Genomic DNA, 11,948 nt, shown 5'->3' with positions numbered 1-11,948 from the left:
CGTATGATGCATACAAATTAATCCTGTCCCTATTTATCATCTGAAATAATGCCCATAGCCATGAATTTAGGTTGGAGAATTAGATGTTCTTTTGGAGCAGGATTTGGAACCACCAAAAATCGGGCTTAAATTTTATGGGAAAAGCAATCTTTTGGCCGACCTTGGTCATGAGAATCTGTCCATGACTTTGTAGCAGACTGATCTAATACCATACTTAGCAACGTCTGACAGTGTAGATAAAGGGGTGCAGTTAATCGATTCACTGAAATAACTTATTGTTCAAATTTCAAGAGATATATTTGTACTCGGATTTTTTTAGGTTGGGGGTGTTAGTAATTTTGGGAAAACATTCATTTTTAGGCCTTCTCTCCCAGAAGATCAAAACGGCACACAGACTGAAAATTTGGAAAAGAAAGCATTACTCTTTTTGCCCCCGCCCCCTCCAAAAAGAAAAAAAAATTTGAAGGCTTGCTCATTCCTCTGGAAGAATCTCTGCAATTTCTTTTGTACTTACATTTCAAGCATGATAGTTTTAAAATTTGTGCGTTAGTAACAACTTTAATTACCTGGTAAATATGCTCATTTAGTAATCCAAATATTCAATTTTGATGCATTAATTCCTTATTGGTGGCCATTATCAACTGAACCACACTGGAAGATACTAGATTTTCGACACTGGAATATAACAGGGATATAAGAAGCATGTAATTTGAATGATACTTCCTATGACCTACTACGCTTTCCAAAAGAACAGGTTAGAAAAGAATTTGGTCAATTCTTGGCATTCTAAGTGTAGAAACAGCTAAAAAGTAGTTACGAATCATTTAAAGATCATGGTAAAAACAAATAATTGATTGTTAATAATTAACAAATTATCGATTAATATTAGATAATTAAATATTAATTAAGTGAATAATTAATGATTCAAAAGAAGTTATTAATCTTACCCTAATTTTTATTTGACAAAGATCAAGTGTTATAGGGTATATTGAAGATAGGGAATATATCATTACTTAGAAAAATGTTAAAGTAAAGAAACAGCACTAGACCTCACAGTCCAAACCGTTTCATGGCCATTCAGCCTGGATGTGCGATGGGGCGCTCTGTGCCAGCCATTTGGCTGGCACAGACCCCAGCTATTAAGGACAGGATTATATGTTCAACGCGTTAATCATCCAGCGAGGATAGCTCTCGGCTAAGATGTTATTAATACTGATAATTTGTTACTATTATTATTCTAAGACAGCAGATAACCAAAAATTATGCGCACTTTGTGTTACTCTAATTGCTTAGGGGACTACAAGGTTTGTTTAGTTTACGTGGTCCTATTTGTAAGCGTTTTATAGGCTGAATTCATAGTCATCTGCCATTTCAGACTGGAGGTAATTACAAATAATTAATTATAATTAATCATTTATGACAATTGAGTTATGTAACACACCCATGGCTATGTACCTAGGTGATAAACTGCTTATTGGCTGAAAAATGTGAGAATCGAGATATCTGAATCCTTTCGACGAGAGAGATTCCCCTTAAATATTATAGAGCAACAACTGTAAAAGTAACATCTACAGATAAAATAGACTGAATATATATTAGAAAAGAAAATCTAGTAGTTTAAATAATGAATTCCGCTATACATTTTTGCCTCCTAAAATTTCCTTGTATATATGGTTTATAAAATTCTTAACTGTTAAAAAAAAGTTTTGCAAATCCCGAAAAAGAATGTGTAATTCTAAATTCGAAGAAATAATCGCAGCCATCGAAAATCTATGTCCTACTAGTCATGGTTATTATCATATTCAATCTAACATACCACGTAAAGCAGCTTAAATTATCTTAAGGGGTTTACAGATTGCTTTGCAGGGTTTGCTTCTACTGAAATCGTAGTGTTCACGTGGTAACTAATCTTCGGGTGAAGCTTTCTGGCAGATAATCCTGTCTAAAAGCTCCTATTACCTGTACATTCATTTTACTGTGCTTCTTATTGATTTTTTGGGGATTTGATTTAAGCATCGCTAAATCAAAGACCTAAAAAAAAACGAAAAAAAACAATGGGATTTCAGAATTTAGACATAGAAAAAGCATTCTGACGTTCTGGGAACTTGTAGAATCTATCACGTGAAAAGAAACTATACCCACTGCCATTGGAATTACAACGACTCAGCTATTCTTCCCTCCTTGTCCAGAATGCTCTTGGTTGGATTTATATCCTTTTGAAGATATGTACCTTGCGTTTGAGAAAATTTCATCGTGCGAAAGCGAAAAAAAAGTATGTGACATTTTAAAATTATGCAATAGAGCGAAAGTTAAGTTCTTATGTTTTATATGGGACCTGTTTTTTCATAGAGTTTTCCAATAGAAAATTTTTAAGATGAGTTTGCAGTCAAATTATGTCGTTGTTACTAATTCAAAACACCTTTTTATCTGCTATATATTCTAGGAAAGGTGGAGGGTCGATAACAAAGGCACTGTCCAAATGCCTACTCTATTGATATCTCGATTGTCCGATTTCAATTGGTAGTTTGTTCTTTAATATTATTGTACTTTTAAGCAAGTAAGAAATATAATTTTGTTGGTTTTTCCAGACTATTGTAACCACAAAGTTACACCTAGCCTGACCCCTCGAAGCTCCGGTCATAAATTTTTGATCTTTTCCCTGACCCTGCGTGCCAAGATGCACTTCTTGTGAAATGAAAAAAGAAAAATGTAGAAAAAAATGTCAGTTTAAAAGCAGATATGTCACTTATATTGATAGTTGTTTATAATAATTTCTTGAACTAGTAGGCAAGCGTCTGTAACTAATCTGACGGCCGCGTAAAGCAACAAGTAGCAGAAAGCCTAAGGGCAAGCGTGTAAACCCTGTTTACACAGTCAGCTGGTTCCCCATGATTTTTTTTTACCTTTTTCATGTCTGTAGGCAGGTATTGTATACAGTTTAAGGAGATTGATACACTATAGCTTTCCTCAAAAGTATACGTAGTTTTCTAACTGTACGATATTTCTTGTCGCTGCTGGGAGATCGAGTTGAAACTTCCAAGAAATGTTTATGATTTGGTGTTTAGGGGGGAATAATTTAGGGGAAGATCCAAACTAGCTTTGGCTAGTTTTCTATCTGAATAGAAAATTCACTCTTTTAAATCTCTCACTTTTTGTAAATTGCGAACGAAACTTTACAGCTAAGCATGGAGGGTGATAGGACTGGGAGCCGCTCTCTCCTATTTATGCTTATTTCTAATTGCCTTGAATTGGACTACAATATTGACTGTACTTCCCACTTTAAGAACTGCTTCGTTTGATGTTACTATTCGATTTGGAACGATCTTCCTAGGGACCTTTTCCTAAAAAGTTTCTCTGTAGGCTCCTTCACAAGAAGGGTCAATAGTCATTTAGAACCTTGACAGGTTCCACATCATTACCGCAGCTCAAGATTAATTGCAAATCATAAGCAAACCATATAAAAAAAGCAAAAGGAGAAAAGTGATTTTAACGGACTATAAAACACAGGAATAGAGAACATATCCTTTAAGGCGATGAGGAGGAGACGTCATACTAAACTTTAATTTTAAGAAGCGACATATTTGATTATAGTTCTGTGCTAATCCTAGAAAGATCGATTCAGTCCGAAGCTTATTAGTACAGTCAATCTAGCGTCAAATAGGACTCGACCGCAAACAAATTGCAACAGAAATGTTTTTTACACCATCTTGTAGAGAAAAAAAAACTGTACAACATGTCAAAAGTTGAGAAACCCAGCGGGGTGCAAAATAAGTGTTTTTTAGCGTTTTCCGTTTTTTTTCTTTTGTTGTTTTTAGCGGAAATTTTTCGTTATCCTAGAGCTTAGCATTTACTTCATGGGAGACATGTTTCTGAACTAGTTTTGTGTGCTGAATTCGAATATCACATCAGATTAAGTTATTTCCCACTGTTAGTGTTTCACATTTATCACCAAACAAGAAATTTGTATTTTGTGGCCATATTTCCCTTTTTTCGTCCTTTGGGGCGAATGAAGTCGCCCTATCGACTGAATACTATATTTTTGGAAAGTTCCGTACATTCTAAGATTGTCGTCATTAAGGTTTAACAGCATATACGGCCATCTAGCGGAAAATTTCGTAGCGTATTTCGCTAAGGTCGGTGTTGGAACCCATGGTCCCAGTTTTGTCAGATAAATGTCCCTCCCAGATTCATTTCTTTGGGCCCCTTCATTATTTTCCTTCTTTAAGTAATAAATGTTAATTTTCCTATTATTTTTTTAAGTCATTTTGGGTCCTCTTAACTGCGTACGTGTTTAATTCACCACGAGGGAAAAAGTGCGCAGTTAGGGAGATTGGCCAGTATATTAGGAGCCCTGGGATTGGCTGGAAAGATTCATTTACCACCCCTAGTAACCCCCACCGCGTGCTGCGATTAGCGGGCTGGGAGAATTTGTTCTTTTTCTGTTCAGTTCTTTTTATACGTGTAACTGTGAATATAGTAAGAATTTTTCTATGTACCTATTTTACTTTTCAGCTTAGGTCGAACTAAAGGATTAGTTAGACAATCTTGTCGGTAAACATTGGGTTTAAATGTGGCCAGAGACCACCCAATCACGTTGGTGTAAGGGAACCGTTAGAGAAACCGTAGAAACCCCTCTAGTTTGGGGCCAAAGAGGGACCGTCCCCCCTCCAGTAAGTGGCATAGCAACTCTTTGCACCATTTTTGCCTTTAAAAGTGGTGACCCTGCAAAAAGAACCTCCACTAATTGGTGGCAGCAAGTTAAGGTCCTATCAGTAAATCTAATAATTAAAGAATTCCGCGCTTTCAAAGAGACAGGGTAATTTAGCCTACAAAAGTAGCCTATTGTAGTTAGAGAGGCTATATATAAAAATTTTAAGGAGAAAATGTTTGTCTGATCTGTGCCTAGTCGGATAATAATAGATAATAAAATTCAATAATCAATAAATCACACGAATAATTAACTTGGGAAACAAGGGAGGCTGAGCCCCCCACAGATAATCGACAAATTAAAAGAAAAAAATTTTTCACAGAAGGATAAAAAGAAACATTGATAAAAGAATTTTCATTTGAACCAAAGACGTTAAAAAAAAAACCTTAAAATAATTGCGGACAAACGAAGAAGTCAGAATATGACCGGCAGAATAGCATCTTGTGAATTTGAGAGTACAGCGTAGGTGAGTAAATTTCCTACTTGCAATGTAGAACAGCCTACTACTGATAGTAAGAAACAACTAATTAAACTGAAGCCAATTTCTATTACAATAAAAGGTTACAGACATTTTCTTATTTTTTTTTGTACAGCGTCATCTTATGAGTAAAGATTAATAAGATGATCAGACGACGAGATGGCACTTTGCAAACATAGGTTTAAACCTCTGTCTGTATTTCTATTCCAGGTCTATGGCGACTGAAAACGAGCGCTGTTTGATATGTCTCAAAGAGATTGACGAAGAAGCTGAGTATACTACACTCACAGAGACTGGGGCTGCCGCTATCAATGGGACCAGTCGCTTGCGGAAAATCACCCTCGTTGCAAATTTTGGAGAAAAAGCCCACATCGTTTGCAGACGGAATTACAACCACCGATTCTGCATCGAAAGGGACAACAAAAATTGTAAAGATGAGTGGCTTGCACAGATCTCGTCCAACAAGTGTGCTCTAAGATCTGACACTTCCACATTCATGTTTAAGGACTGCTTCTTTTTTTGTGGGACGGTAATCGACTTTTCGGCCACACGCAGGAAAAACCGTGAGATCTTTTCCGTCCGAACAGTCGACTTCGATGAAAAACTAAAAGAAATCTGTGAAATGAGAAGTGACGAATGGGCAGTCGAAGTGTATCGCAGAATATGCACAGTGTCAGATCTCCATGCAGCTGACGCCGTTTACCATCAGATCTGCAGTACAAAGTGTCGAACAATGCGTTCTCTTCCGAGCTAATTCGATGCAAGTGGCAACAAGCCAGAGCGTAAGAAAAGGAAATCTGGCAGGCCAAAAGATGTTGTCAAAACAGAAGCATTTTTAAAGGGTGTGGTATGCTTAGAAGTGAATGATGAGGAGCAAATAATGATTATTGGATTAGTTGAAAAGATACGCGAGAATCTGTATGGAGATCTGGAACCTTACAGTAAGGTTTACATGAAGAAGGTCGTCGAGCACTTTGGATCTCGAATTGTCTTTTCAACTGTAAACGGCAAACCAGATGTTGTTACTCTTAGAGAAAATGCGGCAAATATTCTGCAACAGTATTGTGCCAAGTCAAAATGTGGAGATTTGAAGGGGCAAAAAGAACAAATTCTGATTGCTGCAGCAAAGCTGATGAAAAGCGACGTAAAAGATATTCCGACGAACAAAGAAAGTTATGACCTTTTGGAAAGGGTGTCGTCAGTTTCTGATGCTATAGAATCTGTAGAATTTGTACCTGACAGTCTCAGAATTGTGCTTCGTGAACTTTTTGTTGGGAATAGCTTAGATCTGAAAATTGCTACGATCGGTCATGCCATTGTCCAAGCAATTCGACCGCGAGTGCTGATCGCACCATTGCAATTGGGTCTTCGTGTCCAAATGCACCACCATTTTTCATCGCGATACCTCATTGACACTTTAAACTCACTTTGTTCTTCATACTCAGAAGTAACGATGTTTGAAAGAAGTTCAGCGGTCCATGCAGTAACTGACCTGGATGGAATGATGTCTCAGGGATTCATCCACCACATCGCTGACAACGTTGACCATGACATTTGCACCATTGACGGCAGGAACACCTTCCATGGCATGGGGATCATCGCCTCAATAACCCCTGCGCCCAAGTATTTGCCGAGTAAAACTCCCCGAACAAGTCCGTCAGCGGCAGACATAAGAGACGCATACAAAATCCGTGTGCTTCATGTCAGATGTGACGACAGTGTTCTTTCAAAAATCAGATACGTTCGTATTCCTGACTTCACTGCACTAAATCCCAGTACTAGTCTCGACACTCTCTGGCTTTCGTCGTGGTATCTGAAGACTCCAAGGCCGGGATGGAATGGGACACATCAGACTGTCATGGTTGGAAACCATCCGGGGAAAGCGTCTGTAATGTTTCTCCCGATGATTGATCTGTCTGCCACTGATGACACCTGTGTGTACTCTACCTTGATGTTCATCGCAGACCAAGCTAAACGCCATGGATTCGCCCCAGTCGTGACCTTCGATCAGCCATTTTGGTGGAAAGCTATGAAAATGGTTGAGGCTTCTGAACCAGGAAGTGAGCTCTCAGCAGTAGTTCTGAAACTCGGTGGGTTTCACACAACCATGAGCTTTATTGGATGCATAGGATACACAATGGAAGGATCCGATCTCCGCGAAGTCCTGGAACTTGCATATGCCCCAAACACTGTCCCCCATCTCCTAAGTGGAAAGGCTATGTCACGAGCTGTTCGAGGTCTCTTGCTAGTTGATAGTGCTCTACATGCCGTGCTGCTCTCCGATTTATTTGACGATGATCCCTGTTCAGAACCTGAAATAAAGTTAGGCACCAAAGAAGTTGCAGACCTTAAAACACTATACAGCAAGCTAATGAATAGAGAGGCAACAATGACGGAGGTTGAAGAAAATCCTGCACTCGAGCGGATCAATGGTTTCGTCGACCAGAAGATACTTTATCTATATCAGCGCAGAACTTCAAAGCTGTGGTTTCAGCTTATTAATATGGTTGGGATACTTCGATCTTTCATCAAAACTGAGTAGATTGGACTTTAGGATTTACACCTAAAGTCTGTGTCTGAAATGCTCCCTTTTCTTGTAGCATGTGGTCACAACAACTATGCAAAATCGTCTCAAATATACCATCAGAAGATGGTGAAGCTTGAAGAAACCCACCCTACTGTTCATAGTTCATTCCAACAAGAAATGCACGTCGTCAGACGATCGGATCGCTATTGGGCTGGCTTGTCGACGGATCTAGTTATTGAACAAGAGCTTATGCGCTCGTTGAAAACAGCAGGCAGACTGACTAGGGGTACGGGCATGACCGAAACCCAGAGGTCGCTGTGGGTTTTAGCACGCCCAGTATGCTCTGCTGTTAACCTCCTAATGGAAGATCTGACGCATATTCTCTATGGGACAAGCGAGCAGCACAAGGATAACGCAGGCCCCAGACAAAAACAAGACTTCAAGGATACGCAGGCGATGGTCACGTACTTTGAAAATGGCTCACCATTCGGAGGGGATACCCAGCTTAGAAGCATTGCTACCGGTTTGACTGCATATGAATCTGCAAACGTTGACTGTGCGAAGTCTGTCGGGCTAAAAATCCTTGATGCTATGACTGGAAAGGTGGCGAAGGATTTTGTCTTCCGAAGAAAGGAACAGGCAGTCCAGATAACAACAAAGCAAACAGCTGGAGGAGATTGCAAGCAACTGGATCCAGCTTTGCTATTCCAACGCTTCATTGCGTTAGCCAAAAGGGCAAGACTTCCTGAATCAGAGTGCTTCCGGTATGAACTTTGTTCGTAACCCGCTGCTCTGTTTGACAGCTCATTTATGCCGAGAGTGCCGAACAAGGCCGAATTCGCCAAGGCCATTGCACTTGCATGCAAACTCGAAGAAATTCCGTGTGTGCTGAACGACGGGACACACTACGTACTTGACGGCAGATCTCTATTGCACCGAGTCCCATGGATAAAAAATGACACGTATGCGGGTATCATACAGAGCTACTCTCTGTATATTTCGTGGAAGTACCCTGGCGCAACTGTAGTTTTCGATGGGTATGATAGTGAACCTTCCATACAAAGATATGGCCCATTTGTATCGTAATCGAACGATTGCTCGCGAGGTTTTCTTCACGAATGACATGCGTTTGAAAGTTAAGAAAGAAGAATTTCTCGGGAACAAGAAAAACAAGTCAAGATTCATTAGTGCGCTTGCAGTTCATCTCCGGCAAAAAGGCTATTTTGTAGTCCAAGCCCCCAGTGAAGCAGACGTGCCTATTGTAAAAGCTGCTATCGAATCAGCTAAACAGAAGGTAACTGCCGTTATTGGAGAAGATACGGATCTTCTGGTCCTTCTCTGCTACCACTGTGATGTCTCCACTAACAAGGTGTACTTCGCCCCAGAGCCAAAGAAAAACAAAGAGCGAAGGTGCTGGGATGTTCATGAAATGAGAAAAAGATTAGGCCAAGAAGTATGTGGTCTGATCCTCTTTGCCTGTGCATTCCTTGGGCGTGATTCTACATCACGTGTCCACAACATCAGAAAAGGTCTTACCCTGAAAAAAGTGATAGAAGATGAAATTTTTCGAGCATCTGCTAAGGTCTTTATGAAGTAGGCAGCAACAAAAATCGGAGTAAAGAAAGCCGGAGAGGGTGTACTTCTTATAATATATAGTAGAAGGACGGGGGGAGACTTCAACAAGCTTTAAAAGCAACTCTTCGAAAGGAATCTCGTTGCAACAACGGCTTTCGTTCCCCCAGAGCAGCTACCACCCACATCCAACTCTGGAGCATTTCACAGCTATAGAGTTTACTTTCAGGTACACGCCTGGAATGACGACCGTAATCTAGAATTGGACCCTCAAGAGTGGGGCTGGAATGACCGAAATGGTACATTATACCCTGTGATGACGGACCTACCCCCAGCACCTCCCTAACTTCTTAAGATTGTTAAGTGTTCCTGCCGTTCAAACTGCACCTCTGCTCGGTGCACTTGTGTCAGAAACGGCATGTCTTGCACTCTCGCGTGCAAAACTTGTCAGGGAGCAGAATGTGATAATTCTCCCAAATCAGAAGATCTCAGCGACGATCTCGACGACGAAGTTTCAAACTACACTGCCAGTGATTAATGTCGCAAGTCATTTGAAAAGTTGCCTGCTTTTTACCAATGTGATTTTTGTTACCTGTGATTTTAGTCAGTTAATACATTAAGAGATGATTGATTATTTTGAAGAAACCTTTTGGTGATGAATGTGAAACACTGTCGGTTGAACATATCCTTGATCTGATGTGATATTCGAGTTCATTGCATAAAACTACTCAAGAAATGTGGTCAAACGACTATGTTATAATATAATCACAAACTTTGGGAATGGTGATGAATGTGAAACACTTTTGGACCACCGGATCTTGAATTTGATGTAATATGCGAGTTTAGAACATAACAATACAACAGAAATGTATTTCCCATGAAGTAAACTCTGAGCCTTGAGAAAATCAAAAATTTAGGCTTAAACACAAAAAATAAAACACAAAACGCTAAAAAACACTAATTTTTTACCCCGCTAGGTTTCTCAACTTTATATATGTTGTAGAGTTTTTTTTTCTCTACAAGATAGTTTAAAAATAATTTCTGTTAAAATTTGTTTGCGGTCAAACCTTATATTGACTGTACTATATATACGCCAGGCTTCTTCGGGTGTGGGATATCGTTCGCAAAGCAGAACCTAGTAAGATTTCAGAGACAGTATATTCTTGCCAATATATTCCATGTAAAACCAAAACAGTTAAAACATTCAAAATATTGTTTTTGTTATAACACGATTCATGGGCGTAAGGTGGAGGGGGGGCAGCTGCCCAACCCCCTAGAGCTTCAAATTTACACTAGATATGGTTGAAAAAGCAGTTTAAAAAAGGTTGGAGGTTAAAAAAGCAGTTGGCAAAAGGTAGATGGATGAAAAATCTGGAACTAAACAGCTGGAATGACAGAATAAAAGTCAAACAAGAAGCAATTATCCATAATGTCTTGGAAAGATTTAGCTCTTATCCAAGAAGACTGATAAATGCTGAAGCTTATTGATGATTTGTGATTTTTGGTGATTACTTATTAATAAAGATTTTATAGGTATGATAGAACTTGCTGGTAATGTAAGGTTTTGTTAACTGCCAATATAACTTCAGCCCCCCCCACCCTTCATCACAGAATCGGCTGTCCCCCCCCCTCCAGAGAAGAAGCTACGTACGCCCATGACACCACTAGCAGTTCAATAGTAAAAATTTTTCCTATTGAAAAATTGAATACAGCCCATCGTTGATTCTACAGAATCTCTAAACCTTCACTAGTAATATACAGGGATTGCATTAGCTCCAAAATGGTTTATTCCACACCCCTCAGAGTTTGCACCCATGGTCTCAAAGAACACTGGGTTAGTACGAAAAATTTGAGAAGTTTTAAAAACTAGAAATCCTAAGGTATTTTTTCGAAGACCACACTGCCTTTCTAATCCTTGTTTATGTACCTTGGACTCAAGAAGCGATGTAAAAGACTAGTGTCAAATCAGATACTTAAATTGCCACGAATTGCGAATTTTTTTGCCACGAATTTAGAATTTTCGTTTTCTAATTTGTTTACATTTTGTGTGGAAACTAGTTTAATTGACGTATTGGAAGTTTATTCTCGGACCTTCTCGTAAATACCTTTTCCTTAAGGAATATGGTTGTGTAAATGAAAAAGGAACAAGCTTAGATCACTCATTTATTCCATTTAACTTCTAAGAACATGTGAAAAATAAGAAAAAACTTGTTAACCAGTTGGAGGTTGACACGGAATCTGAGTGTAGTCTAGATGAAATCCACGATTCATATAATCAGGGCTTTCAGAATATTCGTCACCATCTGATAAAACTCGAACAATAAAGGGCTTGCTATAGCCTAGAAAATGAAATGCAAGGATAATATCGATTTATTAAATTTAAACTTAACGAAAATTATAGAAAATAATCTCCTACAGTTTGAAATAATGGTTTAATTACGCTAAAATCTTTCATAATTTTGAACAGCTTCGTTTCATAGTTATGATATTGTAACCCGTATCCAAACTTAATCAAACAGCAAATAATAGATGATCATATAACAGATGACTTATAACAAACAGCAAATAAAGATGATCAAATAGTTCTGACGAACTGTAAATAAAATGTGACATTTTCCAATAATAGCCAAAAGTAAAAAAAAGTGGCAGCAGTTTTTTTTATC

General features: G+C 38.8%; 1 protein-coding gene across 1 annotated transcript in view; it reads right to left on the bottom strand.

Moving 5' to 3' along the window:
* Positions 1-11,434: 11,434 nt before the first annotated feature.
* LOC148942641 (uncharacterized) overlaps positions 11,435-11,948 on the bottom strand; it is a 36,836-nt gene continuing 36,322 nt past the window's right edge. Inside the window, exon 11 of the mRNA XM_089102211.1 lies at positions 11,435-11,624. Coding sequence (XP_088958337.1) covers positions 11,497-11,624 — 128 coding nt within the window. The 3' untranslated portion in view covers positions 11,435-11,496. The remainder of the gene's footprint in view (positions 11,625-11,948) is intronic.

The sequence above is a fragment of the Artemia sp. Qi Xiang Cuo genome, chromosome 16 (genome assembly GCF_049724085.1).
Source record: "Artemia sp. Qi Xiang Cuo chromosome 16, ASM4972408v1, whole genome shotgun sequence".
In the NCBI taxonomy this organism is placed as follows: Eukaryota; Metazoa; Arthropoda; class Branchiopoda; order Anostraca; family Artemiidae; genus Artemia; species Artemia sp. Qi Xiang Cuo.
Note: the sequence above shows the minus strand (reverse complement) of the source record. Positions and strands in the feature narration are given on the sequence as shown.